The 22,411-nt window shown below is 39.2% G+C and overlaps 2 protein-coding genes across 2 annotated transcripts in view; one reads left to right on the top strand and one right to left on the bottom strand.

Moving 5' to 3' along the window:
• Positions 1–14,792: 14,792 nt before the first annotated feature.
• TDRD9 (tudor domain containing 9) overlaps positions 14,793–22,411 on the top strand; it is a gene marked incomplete at both ends in the record, with an annotated part of 63,824 nt that continues 56,205 nt past the window's right edge. Inside the window, one exon of the mRNA XM_082762780.1 lies at positions 14,793–14,950. Within this exon, the coding sequence (XP_082618906.1) occupies positions 14,793–14,950 (158 nt within the window). The remainder of the gene's footprint in view (positions 14,951–22,411) is intronic.
• RD3L (RD3 like) lies at positions 18,029–19,385 on the bottom strand (the record flags this gene model as incomplete). The annotated part of the gene is made up of 2 exons (XM_082762206.1): positions 18,029–18,326; positions 19,087–19,385. 2 exons carry the CDS (start codon positions 19,383–19,385, stop codon positions 18,029–18,031), a joined length of 597 nt encoding a protein of 198 aa, XP_082618332.1.

Genomic DNA, 22,411 nt, shown 5'->3' with positions numbered 1-22,411 from the left:
ACTCTAAATTCGTGGGCCTTTTTCTAAAGGAAAGTAAGTGTTTATGCTAATTTGTTGGTATTAAAACATATTATGCAAATACCTGGTCTTCTTGGTATTAAAAAAAAAGGCAAAAAAAAAACAAAAACACAACAGAGCAACACTATTTAATTTCTGTTGAAGCCACTATGAGCTTAACAGATCTTTGTTCAACCTATATTCATTAAAAATGAAGATTTGCTATTGCACACTTGCAGTATAATTAACTTCTGAGCTTTGGGCTGAGCTCTTGTTTAGCTGGAATTTGAAACTTGATCAAAATGTATGAATTATCATCAATATTTTGTGAAAATACTTCCATGGGTACACAGAGAAAAAAATATCAAAGTATGTTTTGTATTTAACACAGATTTATTAAAAAAAAAAAAAAAAGTATATTAACTGTAGTTAGTAAATTGGCTGGCCTTTTATATGACCATGCACAACATTCTTAGGAGAAGCAGTTTCCTAAAGATGCAGATGGGAGACTGGACAACTAGTGAACTTTTTTACAAGCACTGTCGACAAGGTTCCAATTCCTTTTGGTGTGTGGTTTGTTGTTTGTTCGTTGTTATTTTTTAAGTAGCTAATGGCCAAGTTTTCAAATGTACAAATTTTTAGATTTTTAAAGCTACCAGGTCTGAACTTTCCCTGCTCGTTTTTTTTCATGCACACATAGGAGGATGGAAATGAGTTTTCCTGCCTTCTTGATCCAAGCTTTCTCCAGTTTTGCATTAACTGGTTGAGGTGCTTTTCTGGAACATAGGAAAATGTTTTCAGGCTTCAGAGGTGTCACAGGAAAATAAGTGCTTATTTTTAATTAATTTAAGACTTCATTTTGTGGGAGATTATTTTAAATAACAGGTACTACTATTTATAGACAGAAATAAATGTTCTTGGAGGTCAAACATTTAGGGTGGGATACATCTCTCATCCAACCTTAGTAATTTAGAAGTTAGACGTGTAGTCTAAATCCATCATCTGGGCTCCTTCTGTAGATAAGCTGGGATGGGAGGGAAGGGAGAGAGGCAGTTCTGCAGGCAATTCATTCCATTCCGAGATACTCATCCCCCTATCTCAATGTCTTGGTCTTTGAAGGTGCCTATCTCGTATTGATTAAAGATGGAGCCTGGATGACTAGCTGAGATTAGAGGGGAGGCTTTGAGATAGCCACAGTTAGGGTGGGTTTCCTCACTTCTGGCTAAATAAAATCTCTAAAAAGTGAGTAGCAGTCGGTTAGTTTTTTTTTGTCTTTGTGTATTACAAAAATGTTAATCTATCCTTTTTAAATAGCTTAGTGGATTACTTTATTACATAATACAACTCTCTTTCCAAAAAGTAGATTTTGTGTTTGCTGTAATGCTGGAAGAACTGGACAGGAGCAGGTAAGCGATTTCAGAAGCTGAGTTTTGCAGGTACTTCTAACTTCCCAGGCTTGCAGGTGCAGTGTGCTGTACCGGTTGGTACTGCTAGTTTAAAATCTTCACTGAAATACTGTGTAAAGTAAACGTGTGTGTCTAAAGGAAAGGTATTTAAACGTGTTACTATGGCCTTTAGTAGCCTTTCGTTCCAGATTCAAGCATATTTCCTAAGGACGCAACAAAAAGGAATTGATACCGAACAATAGTCATACGCTGCCCTGTTTGAATTCGTGTATAGCTGGTGCATTCCAACCCCACCAAACCAGTTCAGAGATAAACTATAAATAATAACCTAAAGGAAACACTTTGATGTCTGTTTTGTATACACTCTATGAGACACGTGAATAGGAGAAAGATACTTTTTCATCCCCACCTTGTAATATTCTAAAGTAATGTATGCTGGACCAGATGACTAATGTTTTAAAGTTTGCACAGCACAATGCACACAGTGCATCACTCTGAAAAGGAGCATAATAATTAAAGCAGAACTGAAGCCCTATGATCTGCTTATAGGCGAGCTGTGTGCACTTCTTGGGGATTTGGGTGTCTGATACATCATGTGTTCCGGCGCTGCATTTAGTGGATTAGAGATACAATTTATGTTATTGTTTAAAGAAATTACATGCTTAATCCAACACACATGATGCAAGAAAGCATACTTAGTGGAGAATGCTTTGGCCTCATTGGGAATGTGTTGCTATACATTCTTATAAAATTCTTACAGTAATAGGTATTGTTAATTTTTTATGGTGTAGCTACAGAAGATATAGCTGTATAAGACATTACACGCCATTCTTTTTACAGGTGCAAAATCTTCTGCTCCCTGTAATTTGTGATGCAGAAAGCATTAACTACATTAGGAGGAGGGAAAGCAATAAGACCTCCTGGAAGAGATTCTCTCTGCTTCTACCTTTAGGTTTATAGTCAGGCTCTCAAGATGTTTCTTTGCTTTTTTTTTTTTTTTAATTCTAAATGTGGCTATGTGTGGCAGCATTTGTGACTAACTAGCTGATGGGATGTTAGTTGAAATGATAGTTAAAGATGGGAAAGTGTAAAAAGTCAATCCTTCAGTCTTTATTCCTTTTTTTATATGCCAGTTTGTTTTGTATGTATAACTTTCTAAAGTTTGAGGGGAAGAAGGATGGGTCATGTCTTAAGATCGAGTCCATCTGTTTCACTTGTTCCTGTAAGTCTGAAATTGTTCTCAGGTATCTCATGCATGATGCAGTGAGTCAAGGACTCAACTTTTCTTGACAATTTCTGTATGAAATGATTTAAAATACTCCCTCCCAGACAGAGGTCTAACAAAGAATTCTGTGATACTAGATTAGTTTTAACCCCATGCTGCAGGAATGGCGGGCTAATCTTCAACTTTTCTGTTAATCATCACTTCATTGGTTAAGATAGGCAACTACTTTATTTACTATAACTGAAAACATCCTGCTTTGCTCCCTAATGCTTACCACTGGATCTGATGCCAATTTGTGTTCATTTTGTGTTATTCCCATACTCAAACCCAGTAATGCCTAATTTGAAATACGTTTCTTCTAGAATACGTCTTACTGTTGGTTAGCTTACTTGAGGTAAGTAGTTAAGGATTTTATATACACACATATATATGCTTGAGGGTGGATTTCAGCAATTACTGAGACAAGGTGATGTGCAAAGGAGGCTTGCAGAGAAAAACAATATTCACATATGGTAGGAGAATGAAATTATAAACCAAACTAAATGTGTGTTTTTTAAAGAAATAATAATCTGTTTATATTCAGTATTTAAGCCACCAAATTATTAGGACTAGAGTACTGGAAATAAAAGCATTCCTTACCTTTTTTTGGTGTGTTCATTGATCAGATTTTATAGATCTGAATACAGAAGGTAAGTTGACTCCAAAAACACAGTACAAGGTATCAAATCTGTTTAGATAAAATACCATTACAGTTGGGAAAGAGGACATAGGTATGGTTTAAGATACACCTCTATGGAAAACATTTCTGTGATGTATAATGTGTTTAAAAAATGTAAGTGATGACTTTGAGGGTTTTTTGATTACAAATGATTGTCAGAGCATCACTGTTTTCTATACAGGTGTATACAATTTGTTTTGAATCCAAGTTTCTCTGTCACAGACATTTTTTAGTATTGCATTTTGATTGAAGAGCACCTGCACTCTCACAATCCAACCAGCAGATGCAAGCTAACATATTTGCAATGTTCTTTCCATGCTATAAGTGAAAATACCCACTGTTTATACCATATTGATGCTTAAGGTTCATCCTTCTAACTGTATAAACATTGCTTCTCCAGGTAGGGTAATGATGTTCTAGGCCAGGGAACTTAATGAGAGAGGTTGGTGGTTGTTGTTGTTTTTCTCCTAAGTGCCTTTGGCTCATAACCTTCCAGAACGGTATTTCTGGATAATTCCTATTGTTACTGTTATGATGCCATGACAAGGTTTACTTAAATTGTTAACTGGATAAACAGAATGTCAACAGCAAATGGTGACGAATTGTATTGGTATTGATGGAACCCTTTTGAAAATGACTGAGTTAAAAGCTTTAGAAATTGTGACAGTAGAAAATTTATCACCAGTACATGCTTAAAATCTATTTTAGGTTGATTTATTCAAAGAAGATATCACAATATGCAGCCGAACCTCAGGAGATTGGAAAGAATGGAAAGGACCACGTTCTTCACGGTGGAGTACACACAATAATCATCTACTTGCTTGGAGATGATTAGATTAGTTTAAAGGTTTGTATATTGCTTATGTCTCAAATTCAAAACCAGTATTTCTGTTCTGTAAAAGGAGAAGCTGCAGCACAAGTTAAAGTAACTCGTCTTTTCTGTTTTTATTCCCATTGCTATATGAAAGTTCCACACAATTTTTTCTTGCCTTCTGCTTCTGTCCTCCCAGACAGGCCTGAGTACATGTTTAAATTACTAGCCTTCATTTAAAAAGGGGTGTGATAGTTAGCATTAATAAGAAAGAATGCATAATCTGAAAGCAAAGTGAAAATATTTTTGTTAAGGTACATGATTCTAAGAATTAATTAAATCAAAGTATGCTAAAAAGTATTTATGTCTTAGTGTTTACTGAAACAGACTGAGATCCTTTGTTAAGACTGGTATGTCTGCAATTCTTAGCCTCCTGATAGAAAGGCAACATTTAATTTTTTGCTAGTTATTGTTTGCTAAAAACAAGTTTAGAGATTCTAACTGGGGCCAATTTTTTTTTCCCAAGCTCTATCTGATATGATGCATGGAATACAACATGACTTACAAAGGACTCTAAGGGGAGAACTGTCATTTCAGATACAGGGGAATTCAAAGAAGGCTATTTTTGTATACAAGTACACTCAAGTAAAAGATCTGAAGCATCAAGACTAAAAAGTCATTGCTGCAAAACAGTATCACTTAAGACTGGTATGCGCATACTCAAGGCAAGTATGGAGTTAATCAAAAAAGTGGAAATGCTTCTAGTGCAGAGGGGGGAAAAAAGTATTCTTCCATGTATTTTTGGTCCTATATCAGATGCCTTTTCACATTCTATTCCGTTCTATTAATCCCCTCTCCCCTCTTAATAACGTTCTAGTTGTATTCAGTTTAGTTGTTGCAATTTTGCTTGTTTATAAAGCATTCCATATGAAATACCTCACAACAGTTCTACTTAATACCTAAAGAATTCCCCCTTAATTGCAGTAATTCTTAATATTATCAAAAGTATGCTAAACACAGCAGGTTAAAACAAGAAATAAAGGACTACAACTGATACTGCATGAAAAATCTGTGTAGGCAGAAGTAGTCATCACAGATGGGATTCATTCAGTATACTGCTGTTAGTTCTACCACCCACAGAATCTTATTATCATTTCCTACCAAATACAGTTCATTAGCTCTGAAGAAATCTCTATTGTTTGTTTCAGCAGATAATTGAAGTTAGTGTGATGATATATGGATATTGAGTAGTTAAAGGTCATGCCAATTAAAAAAAAAAATTGTTCTTTAAGTTTCTGAAGGTCATAATTAAAAGTGTTTTCATTCAATGACAACCAGTATAACTTCTGATTTGAAGAAACACTTGAAAACTTATCCTTTATTACTGAAACTGAAAGTATTCTTTCCGCAAGAATAGAGCATCAAGATGTTGTCCATTCTCTACTTGTTCGTTTTTGCTTTTGTTCCAATTAAATTATAGTAGAAATTTGAGCAAGTGACATCCTGCCACAGAGGAAGGAAGCAAGCTTCTACCTTTTTGCGGAAGCTCAAGCTGACATTCCTGATTTGTATACAGGGCGGAGTTCTGCATTCTTTTTATTGCTGTGAGTGTTGACAGTGATGACAGTTCTTGAAGGAGAGACGGTTCTTTGATCTTGTGTGTCACTTGCTGTGAGGAGGAAACTTGCACTAAATTATTGTAAGGGACTTGACTTAGGAGAGCTGGTAGAGTGAATGGACATAAAATTCTGATTCATCTGCCACTTTCTTAGGAAAAAAAAAGTCTGTTATAATGCAAGTTATAAAGCAACTATGGTGAAAATAGCTGTAGATGGATCCAAAGTAAAACATACAAAAACCCTACATGCTTGCTTTCCTACTTTAGAGAAAAACCTAGAATTATTAAAAAACGCCCAATCTTATTCACAAACTGTTGTATCAGCACAACCAAGAGAAGCACAGCACTGTGGTAGAAGGGTGGAAACTCCACACGCAGGCAGAGTACTCATTCTGTTAATCCACGGCCAAAGAAAGTGCAGTACATTTAACAGAATTTAATTAAAATTTCCAAAGAATCCATTCTTGCCGTGGTCAGTTCATTCTGAGTTAGGGGAGAGTAATTGTTTCTAAGTGGTTTGCCTGCAGCAATAGAACAGAATTCAGGAATTTCTTGTTTATGAGTTCCTCAAAAATTACCGAATCAGTCACATGGCTGTCTAAAATAAAGAGTATTAGCTGCAAAATGTTAGTTGCTAAAGGTAATGAAATTAGGATGAAGAGCTTGCTGTTCAAGAACTATCTTGTAATTTCTTCTTGCTCCTGTTTACCAGATTGTTAAACAACACATTTAATGCCTAAGGGAATCTCCTATCTTACTATTCCTTCCTTCCTAGTAGCTTTACAGATTTCCGTGAATGAAACAACAGATTTCAGATGTTGATTTCCTCACTTAGTTTCATTGCAGCCATCTGGTGGTGACATCACACATAATCACCTGTGTCTAACAAGCACCTGATAGTTCTGCTTTGGGGACTGAAATGAAGGTGCAATACACACACATAGCAGCTCAGTATCAGGGTGTATTTGTACTTCAATGATTTACTATCATGATTAAGATACACAGGAGACAACTTCAGCTGTTTTAGTTAATTTAGATCATTTCCTGCAACTTTACTCATCCTCCCCATTAACATGAAGACACATTTATTTTTTTTTCCCTGAGGTATACATTAAAGAGGTTAAGTAGGTTGGGCCCTGTGACTAATGATTCCTTGGCTCTGACTGTATTTTGCTCTTCTAGAGTATTCCATGACTCTTTATTAGCATGCAGGGGATAGATTCTCAGCTGTAAGACAAGACTTGGAAATTTACGTTCTAGAAATCTCATAGCTTCACGATGAGGAACTGTAGCTCTAAGACCGAGCTTCGAGGTACAAATACAGAACTACTTAAATGGTAAAAACAAACAAACAAACAAACAAAACATCTTGCATTAGCATTGTCATTATGGTAGCTCTCTGTTTCTGAATTTTCATGTTCTGCACTGATTAAAAAAAACAAAGCACAGCACACCACAGCAAAACTTGGTCAAGGTGATGCTGCAGTAATTGAATGAGGCTTTTCAAACTCTGTAGGAGTTTGTTGTTCCACTAACACTGCAAAAGCTCGTTTTTGTCATTGCCAGTACCTTATCATAGGCAACACATGAAAAGCACAATTGGGAACTACTTCACTACACAAAGCATGAATTTAATCCTCTCCTTTTAGAAATGTCAGCAATATAAAGAGGCAGCGGCTAAATGAATACACTACAACCTGACAATAAGCAATAAACATTTCCTCTACCAGTGTCGAGTTGTGAAGGATGGTTAGTATTACCTACATGGACAAAACCCCTGGTTTTAAATGGTCATTTGCATACAAAATGAGCACATTCAAAAAAACCACATTCTAAAATGAGTATTCACTGCAGAGATAGCATTGTGTAGCGCTTCTCTACCTAGGGCTACGTTACAGATGCCAATGCTGCAAGTAAACTGATCACTCCTTTCATATCTCTCAGTTTTCTATGCTGTAGCATATACTTCCACTGAGGAACAGAAAGCATATCAATAGTACTACTGGTATCACCTGATGGGTGTGTTGGTTTCTACTTTTGAGTCAAGCACCTGACTGTCAGTTTCCTCGAGTGAAAAAAATGGAAAGATACACAGCAATTTTACTTCCCCTACCCTTTGCAGAGAGTCGTCTGCTAAGGATCTGTCCTGGTTTCAGTTAGAACAGAATTAATTTTCTTCCTAGTAGCTGGTAGAATGCTGTGTTTTGGCTTAGGATGAGAAGAGTGCTGATAACACCCCGATGTTTTAATTGTTGCAGAGCAGTGCTTATACCAAGCCAAGGACATCTCAGCCTTTTGCTCTGTCCTGCCAACAGGCAGGCTGGGGGTGCAGTAAGAGCTGGGAGGGGACAGACCCAAGACAGGTGACCCAAACTAGCCACAGGGGTATTCCATACCATCTGACGTCATGCTAAACAATATATAGGGGTGGCTAGCCGGGGGGAGGGGGCCGGACTGCTCAGGGTTAGGCTGGGCATCGGTCAGCGGGTGGTGAGCAATTGCATTGTGCATCACTTGTTTGTACATATTATTATTACTTTCCTATTATCACCATTGTAACATTATTGTTATTATTGTTATTATTATTTTGTTATTATTATTTTCCTGTCTTATTAAACTATCTTTATCTCAACTCACGGGCTTCACTTTCCATTTCTCTCCCCCGTCCCAGAGAGGGAGGGGGGAGGGTGAGCGAACGGCTGCGTGGTATTTAGCTGCCAGCCGGGTTAAACCACGACAGGATCACAAATAGGAAGGAGTATTCTGAAACAGTCAAAGAAATTTACAACAGAAATACAACAAAGAAAGACCCAGCTGCAGACAGCATTAATTTCCAGCAGAAAGTGCAATTTCAATAACCCAGCAGTGTTTCCCATGTGTACTTCCTTTTCCTATTAGACAATGAAGCAAGTCAGATGTTGTGTTAGAACTGAAGTAGGTGAAGTTTACCTAAAAGTGCAGTTAACTGTGCTCCAGGGGCAGTTTTGCAAAAGCTCCTCTTGCTTTTCCATTAACATCTAAGAGACCTGACAGCATGTTGATGTAGCTCAGTTCCACTGTGCTAGGTTCTATAGCTAAGGAGAAGCACATCCTGAAGTGATTCATGTTTTTTTCCCTAGCTTGTTTTCCTCAGCTCTGTAATTGAAAATTGCTAAAGCATTATTTGAAGTACGTGTAGTATCTTAGGAACTAACTCAGTGATCATAAATTTGCATCACAAGTGCACATATAGCATCTTACCTGGCATAAATTTTCAATCTGAACCACTCATTAACTACACCACAACTATGACCCACTCTGTAATCACCACTGGCTAATATCTGTCAATTTGAAGCTCCCTTTCCTACATTTTATTTTGTTCCCTTCTTTTAGCGCCTTTTGGTTTTATGTAGAGAAAGAAACAGTAAAGAAACTTCTCATTTGTTTTTTTTGGGCGGTTAGAAAACACAGCAAGGGCAGAAACATTGAAAACACAGAAAAAAAGGACTTGATGGGGAAAGAATCAGATAAGCCCTACCGAGGGAAAATACAGAACAAGGAACAGAGGAACTGTGGAAGAGAGGTCAAGAATGAATGAAAGATAGCTATCTATTCTTTTCTAATCAAGTGAGTAACAGTATACTGGCCTTTAGGGGAAAAAAAAAAGCCACCGCCTGCAACTGACATAGCCCATGTCAGTATGAGTACTGACTAGAGTTTTCAGAGAAGTACGATCAGTAATTTTACTCTTAATAGGTGTAGATGCCAAGCTGAAGCAGAAGTATAAATTCTGTAGAAATTAAAGGCAACGAGTATTTGGAATGTTTACCATGTCATCAGCAGGCAAGGTTGTCAAGCTTGTGTCTATTCAAATACAAAATATTTAAGTTACAGCCAGATATTACAGTAAGAGAAATTGAAACACAAAACCTTAATCAAGCTGAAAGATTTAAGATGTTTCAGTGATGTAGTTAAAAAGATGTACGTAAGCATGAAGCCATTAAAATGACTTAGGCCTCTTAATCTTCTCAAAAGCAGATTAAGCTGAACTTAAACAAAACATGACAAAGTAAAATTTTGATTTTATGCACTACGTATCCTTGGTATGGATGTTCAGTATGTACAGTTCTGAAAACTCATTTTCCTAAGGTTTTTGTGTCCCCAAAATATTGCACTGCAAGCTGACAGTTACATCATCACACTTGGCACACTCAGTTAAGATATTTTTAAAGGCAATGGAGTATTTCAAAGGTTCTAACTGAAAAAGATGCTATGAAAAGTGGCATAATACTTTTATATGAAATGTTGGCTAATTCTATTAAGTTTAATTACAGAAATTCCTTTTTTTCCCAAGGTACTATCGTAAAAGCTTTTATGTGGAATGTGGAAGAACTGCAGAAAACAAACGTATACACTAAAAATCAATTTTCAATACACTCCAGTATACTGTGTCCAACATGTTTAATTTCTTGTTGTTCAACAGATTTATTCTAAGTACAGAAGTATACCAGGTACAGTTTTAGAATTAACTTCCCTATGGTTGTAACTTGCTTCATGTACAGTAAAGATGATCAAACACCAAATTCATTCTCCAAGAAGAGATCTTTAATGATGGTCAGAAGACTCTGAAAAAAAGACACGATTTAGCCTGTTCAAACAGTAGAGTAAACCAATTCAAGAACATAGTTCAGAACCTAGAATAGATGACTGTATCTAAATCTGAGCACAATATTTGGCAGGTTCAACTGTCCTGATAAGTAAATCTACCACACCAAATGAAATACACAACAAATTCAGCTAATAGTAAGAATCCTTTTTCACACATTTTAAAATGCTATTGCAGCAAACTCTTCCGCAGCCTTGGAATGGTTATTGGTATTGGTTATTTATAATTACAGTTTATTTATGCTATTATCCTTAAGTCTATTATTGTCACTAATTATATATATAAAATGTAAATAATGTTTACATATACAAATTCAACTGGGAGCAAATGACCTATCTATAATGGTACAGAAAGTAAACTGAGTTATAGCAGCTCATGACAAATAAGAGGGTATTATGTAGTTAATACTTACTATCTGCCACTGCTTTTTTGCCTAGAGGAAAAGAAAAAACAAAACAAGCTGAACAATTACACTTAAAAAAAAATAATCCTGTTTATATTTTACAGATAAATTTCAATTAGATTACACAACTCATGATTTCTTGAGTGTGAATAAGATTTTAAAAAGTGTATGAGATGTACTTTTTATGGTACATTTCCATAAACATATATAAAAATTATTTTTAATCAACCAAGATTTTAAACATTATATATATAAATTATTTTTCATCAACCAAGATTCTATGTATTTAGAATTCATAGCCATCAAGACTCCCACTATAATTCGAGGAAAATTTATACAGAATGGTAGTTTTGCATAGTGTGTGTGTATATATACACACAAAACTGAAGGATGTAAACTGAAGTAATAACAATACCGTTTGTCTTAAAATCTTGTTTTGTAATTAAAATAACTTATTTCACATTCCCAATTTAATTGTTCTCCTAAAAGTCTGATTTATGGTGACCAGACAAAAACATAAAGAAAAAAAAATCTTCGTAAGGCAGGCAGTCATAAGAGGCTGTAAAATCTCCATCCTTGGAGGGACTCAGTTGAATTCTGACTGGTGCTATCAGCAACCTGATCTAGCTGCTCTGAGCAGTGGTTTGGAGCAGGTGACTTCAAGAAGTCCCTTGCAGCCAAAGTTATTCTACAACAACCCTAAACTTCAGGAAGGGCTACAGCTATTAAAAGCTATTTTCACTTTAAAGTAACGTTTAGCTTACACTTCCTCCATATCAAGGTTCTTGTAATTCTTAGTGACAGGTTGCAAAGAGATTGGCTTGGAAATAGCCCAAATAGCATAGCTTCAGCATAGCCCAAATTGAAGAATAGGATGTTGAATATAACAATCTGTTGTAACCTTTTGCTTTGAGGGACCTGACCCACTCAAATATACTAGCTTTACATTACATGTTCCATTTTTTCTCTAAGAAAGAGATCCAGCATCACCAAACAAAATACACTTCAATGTTCAGTGATGTGATGTACCTCATACTTGGAGGTGCATCAGCCCAAAATTATAGTACTTAATACAGTTCACATGGGAAAACGTTCTTGAAGTTGCATTTTTTTTTTTTGCAAATGTTAAGAAAAAAAAATCAAAGTTCTAGTTCAAAACAACGTTACATTCATATCAGAAAAACCTAGAGAAAAAGCCTCTGGCTATGCATTTCAAGTTAGATGTGTGTTTTTAAAACCAGTGTCCACATTATTTAATATTCATAAAGCAGGCACAGTTACACTAGCTTGAGTGATTTTATTAGTGTAGCCTTCTACACTGAACATGATAAACTTTTATGGCAAAAACTTGGCCTTAAGGAAAAGCATTACTTTCTTATTTGCTAAATATGTTCAAGGACAGTTTGAACTGTTATGGGCACTCATTCTATAAAGCATGATTTTAATTAACAGTCGATGAAGATTAAAATGTTTAACTTACCACCATATGAAAGTTTGTAGTAGGTATAAGCTGTTAATGCTATACCGACCCATACTTCTTGATAAACTGTAGAGAAGTAGAACTTCATGGATCTCCATGACTTTGGAATCATGGCTTGCATCATCTGAAAGGTATCAGAAGTTCTGCAATGAGGAGTTTTGTAACTATATTCTTACCTGCTATATACGTATGTGCATGCACTTTATATATACTTTTATACATCTATATGTTATGCATACCAAAGTAGTATACACGTGCATTTGTATTTTATATGTATATTTATATATATTCTTCATATATATTATACACATATATACACACAGCAGCAGCAGCAGTTAATGGGTTTGAAAAATAATCCCCCGATGTGCAAAGGTACTTATTCCAAAGTAAGGCATCGAAAATTCAGAATTAAGGTTATAACTTAACAGGCTAACACACACGAAAATGTATTCCAGCTGATGAAAGGACTCAAAGATGAACAACGGAGCATTTGCAGAGCAGCAGTATGTAGGCTCCTCTCATTTTATTGGTGACTTTTTATTTCCAGACTCTCTCAGGAGCAAAGCCTTGTTCCACACAAGCTAGACAAACTCTATCCTTACACTACCAAGTCAGTTTCCCTCCCTCACACACATCTAACATGTCTTCCAACATGGTAATTTCTACTCAAAATAGCAAAACACAAGATAAGCTACTAAATTCAAGATTTATCATGAATATATTACTTTTAAAATATGTCCCGAGAATAGAGAGCCTACTGATTTTTTTCCTCCTTTGTATCCAGCTTTGTTAGTCAAGGTAAACACAGAAAGCTGTGTAAAATATGTTTTAAAATAAAACTAACTCCCATACGGTACGTTGGCATACCATTTGCACCACATTACATAGCAATACAACATGTTCTACTGTTTTCTACTTAAACAAGCAGAACACTTTACCCAATACAATACAACCCATTAAAATCAGTTATATACAGATATGGATAGTCTATGTCAAGTCAGCATGCCAGGATAGAAAACCAGATATATTTTTTTTCCAATTTCTGTGAGGTCATTCTCACTTATTTCCCAGTGCTACGTGTAAAACATCCTTTAGCGACCATCAAGGGTAAAAGGAGGCAAGGGTTGCCAATGTCAAAACAACTGGAAAAATCTAGATGGCACTTACTGAAAGCATCCTCATGAAAATCAATATATGAATACAGTCAAGTCCACATTTCTCTTTACTAGTTTATGGAGAGACATCTCAATCACATTCATATTTCCTGAAATGGTGCTGTGCTTTCACCTGTGCTAGTAAGAGCAGTGAAAACCACTCCTCCCAGGTTTTTAGTGTTTGTTCACAGGATCACAGCGTGGCCGAGGTTGGAAGGGACCTCTGGAGGTCACCCAGTCCAACCCCTGCCGGGCAGGATCACCTGGAGCACACTGCACAGGATGGCATCCAGGCGGGTTGTGAACATCTCCAGAGCAGGAGACCCACCCAGGAGAGAGACACAACCTCTGGCCAACCCGCCCCAGTGCTGTCACCTCACAGCACAGAAGCGCCCCTCATGTGGAGCCGGGACCTCCTGCGCTTCAGTTTGCGCCTGCTGCCTCTCATCCTGTGGCTGAGCATAACCGAAAAGAAACCGCTCCCATCCCCCCATGCCCACCCCTCAGGTGTTTTTATATATTAACGAGGTCTCCCTTCAGTCTTCTTTTTTCCCAAGCCAAACAAGCCCAGCTCTCAGCCTGCCCTCACAGCCCAGCTCTCTCCAGCCCCCTCTCGCCATGCCCTTTCTGCTCCCCCCTCCCAAGCACACCCTCAGCGCCCCTCAGAGCGCGGCCCCGCGGCCCTCCCCGCACCGGGGGGGCGCCGGCAGAGCCGGGTCACGGCCGCCGCCCCTCACCCAGCACCTCCCGGGGGCTGCCCCCCGCGGCACCCACCCTGAAGGCCGGGGGGGAGCGCGGCGGCCGCCGAAGGTCACGGAGCGGGGACAGCCGCCGGTGCCGCTGCGGGGGACGCCGGGAAGGGGAGGCACCGGCCCGGGAGGAGCCGCCGCGGCCCGGGCAGCGCCCTCTGCAGCCGCGGAGGAGCGGAGCCCGGCTCCCGGCCGCTCCTCACGGCGCCGGGGGTGTTCGGGGAGCGGGCGGCACCGGCAGGCAGCCCCCCGCTGAGGCGGCTCCGCGCCTGGGGGCTGCTTCCCTGGGGGAAAAGAGGGATGTGGTGGCGCACCCCGGGACCGGGAGGGGACCGTGCTTCGTGTAGTGGCCGGGAAGGGCCCGTGCTTGGTGCAGTGACCGGGAGAGGAGCGCGTGTCGCCCCGGGGGAAGCGCAAACGGGAGCTAACACCGGGCGCCCCCCGCTCCGCCCTTCGCCCCCCCACAACATGGCGGCCGCCTCCCCTCAGCGCCGCCGCCCGGCTGAGGCAGCCGGTCACGTGGTGCGGGCGGGGCCAGCCCGAGAGCGGGAAAAGGGCGGCCGTGTGAGGCGCTGCCGCCGCCATCATGCTGCGGGCGCTGACGGCAGAGCAGATCCGCGACTGGTTCACCGTCGGCAAAGCCGTGACCGCCGTCGAGTTTTTGGGGGGTGAAGCGCACGCCACAGCCCCTCCAAGTCCCCTCAGCTGCCCCGATGGCCCTTGGGAGTCCCTGGTGGCCGCGGGGTGAGTGCGGGGCTCCTGGTGGTGAGGGCGAGGGGCTGCGTTTGGGGCAGCTGCGGCGCCTTCCCTCAGTCAGCTCCGTGCCTGAGGTAGCAGGGCGAGTGGTGTGTGCCCTACACGGCCTGTGCGTGCTTCAGCTGCCCTTCAGTTCTTTGTGCCTGGCATGGCTGCAGCCCGGGGTGCTGCTGTTGGCTTCCTGGGCTGCGTGAGCTGCCTCCTTCTGGCTTTGTCTCAAAAATAGCACGAAACTGGCATGTCATAATGTCTGTCTCCTTTCAACCCCTCATGTAAAAGTGCTGCTGGTACTAGGTTCTGAATTACCGATGGAGGTCTGCTCTTTATACAAGGAGTTAAAAAAAAATGCATAAATACAGTAATGGCTAGACGGGGTGGAATGGGCTAAAGTTGCATCAGGGGAGGTTTAGGTTGGATATCAGGAAGAACTTTTTTACCAAAAGGGTTGTGATGCATTGGAATGGGCTGCCCAGGGAAGTGGTAGAGTCACCATCCCTGGAGGTCTTTAAAAGACGTTTAGATGTAGAGCTCAGTGATACGGTTTAGTGGAGGGCTGGTCAGAGGTTGGACTTGGTGATCTTGGAGGTCTCATACAATCTAGATGATTCTGTAAAACACTTAAAAGTTTTCCGTGTGGGAAAAAATGGCTATGCTCTTTAACTTGCGTGTCACAGGTCCAGTTGTTTCCAAGTTAGCCCTTTTTTTTATAGCCATTTGGCTAAAAGCGTCACAGGCTGTTTTGCCCATCGCTTGTGCAGGTGGGAAACATTGCTGCTCTTCGATATTACTGCCACTCACCTTTCTGCCAGCAGAGTGGTTTTTGTTAGCTGCCTGCTGATGGCAAAAATATCAGGATTAGTGTGAGGAATCGCAGTTTCACATCACCTCATGCAAATCGTGTAGGCCCTAAGTAAAAAGCAGTCAAACAATTGTGTTCTCAGGCAGTGACTGTCAGCAGGGAAATGATGGCTGGCCTACTACAATGATACTGCTGAAAATATTCATATTCTGTAAGTTACCTCTCAATTCTGTATTTAAAAAATAAATTGACAAAGTAAGGTGTTGGTGGACCACATTTCTTCAACCTTTGGATGATTTTTTCCTGTGCCACTTCCAGTTCCTAGGTTTCTTTGTCTCCTTTTTGCCCTGTTTGTTGCTGCTACAACTGGGTATTGTAGCCTAGTCTCTGTTTAATCAGTAAAAGGTGCCTAAAAGTTAACAAGAGTTTCTGTGCTTTTGCTTAGCATTGCGCTGGGAAATAAGTGACTGTGATGCCTAGTTTTTTGTTATTATTCATTAACTGCCTTTTAGCATGTTTTAGTGGTGGTCCTCGTTTCTGGACTTGGAAGCCTGCATTTGCTTGTATTAAAGTGAAATTTATGAACAATGGAGAAGTTTTGTCAGTGGTCACTGTGTTTTTGACACACACACCTACACCTCTACCTGCAGCCTCCATGTTTTGATGATCACGAAGGTAAGTGGACCCCACATGTTTACTGCCCTATTGTTTTCCATAAACTAAGATTTGGAAGCTACATTTGTGGGGCGTTTTTTCACCTGTTTTCCACTAAAAAGTTGTGGAGCTGCATGTTTTAAAAAACTTTTTCTTTCTATGAATTACCATTGCAGGGATCTTGAACACTTGACTAAATAAAAAATGTTTTCTGAAGCCTGTGTTGCAGATGTTACTAATACTAATTCTGCTGATGTCTTTGATATGCTCAGTAATTTACCCTCTTGCTTATAGAATAGTACTTGAAGCTTAACTCCTTGAGGGAGCCTTGTCAGTGAGAAAATGTTTTCAGGCCATCCTTGTCCTAGTGCAGGGATCCACTTCTGGCTTGGTATAGAACTGCACAAAAAGAATCGGATAGATCTTATTCTGTATTCATAGAGCAGATTAAGTTGAAATGAACGCTTAAATTTATTTTTAAACCAGCAGCTAAGCAAAAGGAGGGCAGAGAATTCATACCAGCTCTGAGTGCAGATCTGAGTTTGCACAACATATGAAGTTTCCCATATTTAGCTTATGGGAAGTGGGGGGACCAGTTACTCTTGGTGATGAGCTGAATTTTTTAATTACTGTAAACGTGTAGGAACTGATTAACTCTAGCCTTGTAGTAGTTTGTTAGCTAGCTTTATGCAAGAGTTTTGATGGTTTTGCCTTTTTTGTATCTGGTATTCCACTCTCCTGTATGAGATGTTCCCAAGATCTGTGAATTTTCCAGAGGCTTCTTCAAACTATATAGCTACCTTTTGTGGAAGATACTGTGCAATTTGTTTCACACGATTTCTATTGCATTGCAAGGAAATTCATTCTTAGGCGGAGAATAGTTGTGGCCTGTGTTTTCGCTGACTTTCTGCTCTAGTTGCCTGCTGTGACCATAACTACTGTGTGTCTGATCAGTCTGATAAGACTTCATTACGAACACACAATGATAAATAATGGCAACTGAAAATTTGAAAAGATCACCTCTTGCTTTTGCAATGATCTGTTGGATATCTCTTGCTGTTACAGAAATGTACCATATTTTTTACACGTATTTTACCTTGTTTTCACTTTAGAACTTATTCTTGAAGTTGAGAAATAATTGTTCAGCTCCAAAAGGTATTTACCATTTTATTTGGTACAACTGATACTATATTAAATCTTACATGGTATAAAGTTCCCACAGAGCCTAAAAGCTGTGTGACAAATACAGAAGTTCTTGCCTAATGCTTTGTGGAGTGGTGCTATTTCAAAATACAGAACGTGGTCTTTTCTTGTTTATACATCTATATCTGTCTACCTGAATGCTAAAAGGAAAATACCTCAATGTTTTATCAGCAGCAGCTATGTTTTTTGTTAAAAGGTGCCTACAAACACAACATTTTAAAGGAACAATGAAGATAGGAGGAGGGTTTATACTTAAAGTTTGTATAATGCATGCTAGCTATAACCAAGGACTTGGATTTAACTTGTATATAAAAGGAGTGTGTCACAGTTCTACTCCTATGTTTGCGGATGGCAATCACAACAAAGGAAGACAAACACTACAAAGCTTTTTGAAAGAAACGTGAACCCACTCAACTTGATGGGTAGTAATACGGAAGGTTCCAGATTCTGTCAGAGAAAGTAGGAAACATGCTTTGTGTGTTCTTGTCAACATAACTTGAAACAGTGGGAATTTCATCTTTGTCTGATTTGGTAGAACTGTCTCCACGCAGGCTGCAGTGTTCAGAGCAATTTGTATTCCATACGTCTACCAGTTGCTCTTGCTGGTTTTCTCTCTCAAGGGTAGTAAGGAAATCTTTTAAAACTTGCTTGAATATGTAGACTATTTCCCAAGGTAAAACATCATTTTCTGCCAAAACTTCACGAAATCTAGAAACAAACAAGAATTTAAATTGAATCATCAGGGCTGACAACTCTTTTTTCCTCGCTCATCTTTTGAGGGAAGGGGAAGGAGGAGGAAATGACTGCGCTCTGGTGTCATTTATTCCTTGCTGCCACATTTCCCCACACGCCTCCCCCAAAAGATTGCAAGAGGAAGAGAGCTCTAACAATGCACTGGAAGCGGTCCAACTATTATGAGGACTGTTATTCAGTATGCTTTTCCTTTTTTTTTTTTTCTGTCCTCCATCTGGGTAACTTGATTTAAACTGACTTTGCCCTTAGGTGTATTCTGGGCTTTAAAAGGCACATGGGCGGCTTCTATCATTTCTACATGCCCCTGGAAAATATATTTAAAATACGAGTATAGGAGAATTTTACATGGTAATTCCCCCCCAATGTTTCATATTTAATAGATAGTAATCAATTTACAAGTAAATTGTAATTGGTTACAATTTAATATTGGGGATAATGAACAGGAAGAAATGGAAGTATTGAGAGGTCACATTTTTAAGAATGCAAGACTTCCCTTGTTGAGGATTAAACCAGGAAAATCCCGATATTCAACAACTTCACCTGTACAACATCATAAAGCACAGGTGTAGTTTCTAAAACATCTATAAAATAACAGTCAAGCTGATGGTCATTGGCTCTGATCTTTCTGCCAGAGTAACATGCATACGCTTGGAAAAGATAAAATATAGCTTATTTATGCTCCAGCACTCAAGGCTAGAGGAGTAGGAGTAGTTACCTGCTGAGGACAGTTCCAGTTTGGCAGGGCTGGATTTGAGAACAGAGAACTTCCAGCTGCCGCTGCTCCGTGGCTGGGATTGTTGCTTGAGGATTTTGGTAGTTCTTCAGCCAGTTGTAATCCGTGCCAGGTTTCTGGACTTTCTGTTCATTTTCAATCTCTTGCACTAATCTTTCACGCTCTTTCAGGTGCCATTTCAGTTCCCTCAGCAAGGTTTTGGTAACGAGTTCTGATCCAGGATACCTTGCGGATTTGTAGGAATCGTTCTTTGACCATTTCATCCAGCCAAAAAGTGGCATTTTTAAGCTGTGGGGAAAAAATAAAACAGTATTTAGCTTATTTCTCTCAGACTGGTAGTGTTTATACCCACAGGCTTCCTTTTAAGCTGCTGACTGTTTTAAAGGAAACTTTATTCCTGATGGTGAAATTTCTTGCACTACAATATAAGAAGCGATAATAATCGGCAAGCTGTAATTAAATCTGACAGGCCTTACATTTTATAATATTTTACATCTGTTTTCCAAGTTAACACTTTCAAATACTGTAAACTTCAGAGTTGTAAGTGCATATTTATCATCTTGAAATTGTCATGTTGTTTTTCCTGAGAGCGTATGAGGTAGTTAAAAATAAATAAATAAATAAATAAAATTGCAGTAATTCTTGAAAGTTTAAAAAAAATAAATAAATTGATAAAGTTAAGTTCTGCAACTCCGTACAAGTCCAGCTTAAAACTTCTGTATCACTTTGTATTTTTACATAAATTCCTATTGATGTAACCTCTGGAAACTGAAATCTGGTGGAATAGACTTCTAAATTGCAGTTAGTTACAAGCCATGCAGACACAAGCATACAAATCAGAAGGAAATAACATAAATTACCTTAGCAGTTGTCTGACCAATGTTGTTTCAGATGAGTTTGCTTGAAGGTCTCTTATTCTAGCATATCCTGTTTCCAGGCTGTTACTACTGGTGGAAGAAAAAAAAGCTTTTTTTCTTTATTTGCTCAAACTGTGCTTACAAAAAAGACTTTCAGTACTGAACATGGCAGTTTAAGTTTTTCTGCTTTTAATGTTCTTTCTCACCCCCTATACCAGAGAGCAGCAGTAATCCATTTAACCTAATGTGGTCTCTCTGACTCTTCCTACAAAGTCCATTAAGGTTTCCTACCTTTGGATTGAGTTCTGATGGCAGCAATTTAAAAAAAATAAAAAAAAAAAAAATTGTAACAATTTCAAATGCTTGTTGCTAAATCCATCTGAAGGTATTGGTGGCAGTGAGATGAATAATGATTGTCTGGAGCAACTCCAGACACGCTTCTAGCTGAAGTTAAGGCTGTCGGATGCTGTGATGCTTGGCTGTGCATAGCTGTAGGTCACAGTTTAGAGCTGTATTTTTATGCCTGTGGAGTGCTAAAAATAGCTCTGTTGCTTTTATCATCAACCTAAACTTTCAGGCCAGCGAGATGCTGAAAGACTTTCTCCCTTTAGAGGGGGGAGCAGGCTGTTGTACCGTCACTTCTGAACGGCTAAGAATAGGCTTCCTCCAGCACAGAGCATCTCGAGCCTTTGTTCGCCGAGTGTTGACAGAACAGAGCTGTTTGACAGTTGCTCAGGATTTTGGTCGCTATATTAAATACTTTTTCCAGATGAATTTCATCAATCTCATGGTACTACGCTTTTTCGTTACCGTGCATAACATAGCTGTTAGCATTTTTAATTAACATTTCAAATGTGTTTAAAGAAGCCAGTCTGTAACACCTACGGTGTACCATGAACGACGCACTAATCTAATTAAAGGAGTGGAATGAGAAGGAAATGCAAATTGAGGTCAAACTGATGTAAAAAGCCCAGAATGTAAAGTCTTACCATGGACTTTGCTTCCCTCTCAACTGGCTGTCAGTTGCCTTTTCCCTCTTGCCTTGATGAGCGTTTTGAGCAGATCCATTTTTAAGATTAATTTCCAGGGATGGTGTTGCGCGCAATAAAGGTCGCTGAAGCAGCCATTTTCCGTTCCAGTTCTCTGGTCTCTTCCTATTAATCTAAACGATAGGCATGGTATATGAAGTGCCTTCCCTCCTTGCCTTCCTTGTTAGAATGGCTAGCTTTGCTCCTCTAAGTATTTTGCCTTCCTACTTTTTTGCCTCCACTGGTGTGTGGAACTGTTGGAGGAACGAGGCTTCTGTAAATTTGTTCTAGATGTCATACAACATAAAGGATGACGTGTGGGGCTGTTATTAAAGCTGATATTACTTATACATTGGAAAAATCCAGATGTCAGTATTAATCCTCTTCAAGTGGAAGGTTTTCACATTGCATTGTATGTGGTACTATGAAAAATGAAGGGAGCTAGGTTTATGATGACAGAACTGTCCTGACAGATTTTCAGATGAAATTAAAATGTTCCTTGCCACCTCCTTTACAGCAGTTACCATGTCACCGCTTACTTTCCAATTTGATCCAGAGGAGAAAAAAATGCTGTACAGTGTAAAACCACTGTAATGTCTTTGCAAATTAAGGAGATGTGTGCTGGAAGGTGTGCAAATTAATGAAATAAGGAGGCTACAACAGTGGGTTTTGTTGTTCTGCTGTTGTTTTTTCACCTAATCTTTGTTTATACCATGAAATTTTGTGAGTCTGGATACTGAGAATGATGCTTACCTTTTCACTGGAAGAGGAACACTAGCACTGAAAATCATGTTGCTTCTAGTTCTGTACGTGTTTCAGATCTGCTTTTGGGACGATATGGCTGTTTCTGTGAGTCTGACACTGGGAACTGGAACTTGATTCCATCCAACCTGCAGTGTACCAGAGTTCTGCAGTGCTGTATCGAGATGAAAGTTGCAGCTTGACTTCAGCAGATCGTGGGGCTGTTCCCTGACGGCATTAATGAGTGGTCTTAGTGGTGTGTGTAACAGCTGATACATCTTAGCCTGGGGGAAGTCTATGTTTTGATTCCTCTCATTAATTTTTAGGCGCAATACAAATGGTGTGAAGTCATTATTACTTACCTTCAGTGTTTGTTTTCTTGTAAATACACATTCTTTGAGTTATTATTGGGGGAAAATGGTGTGGTTTCCTTGACAGTCCTGTGGCAATCTTGCACTTCAATCTGTAAATCCAGGGATGCTGTGCTTTTAGAAGTGATTTAGGTTCTGAGTTTCTTGGCTTTGTTTTCCTTTTTCTGAATCTTCCACTTCTGGTACTAGTGGCTAAAACACATCACAGTACTCGAGAGAAACTGTAACATTAGTTACATAATGATGAGTAATTTTGTATTTGTTAATAAGCCATAACTTACTCTGCCATTGAAGCAGAACAGTTGTTAAC

Source organism: Aythya marila (assembly GCF_965140915.1).
Source record: "Aythya marila genome assembly, chromosome: 5".
Lineage (NCBI taxonomy): Eukaryota > Metazoa > Chordata > Aves > Anseriformes > Anatidae > Aythya > Aythya marila.
The sequence above is the reverse complement of the archived record's forward strand: the minus strand, read 5'-3'. Positions and strand labels throughout refer to the sequence as shown.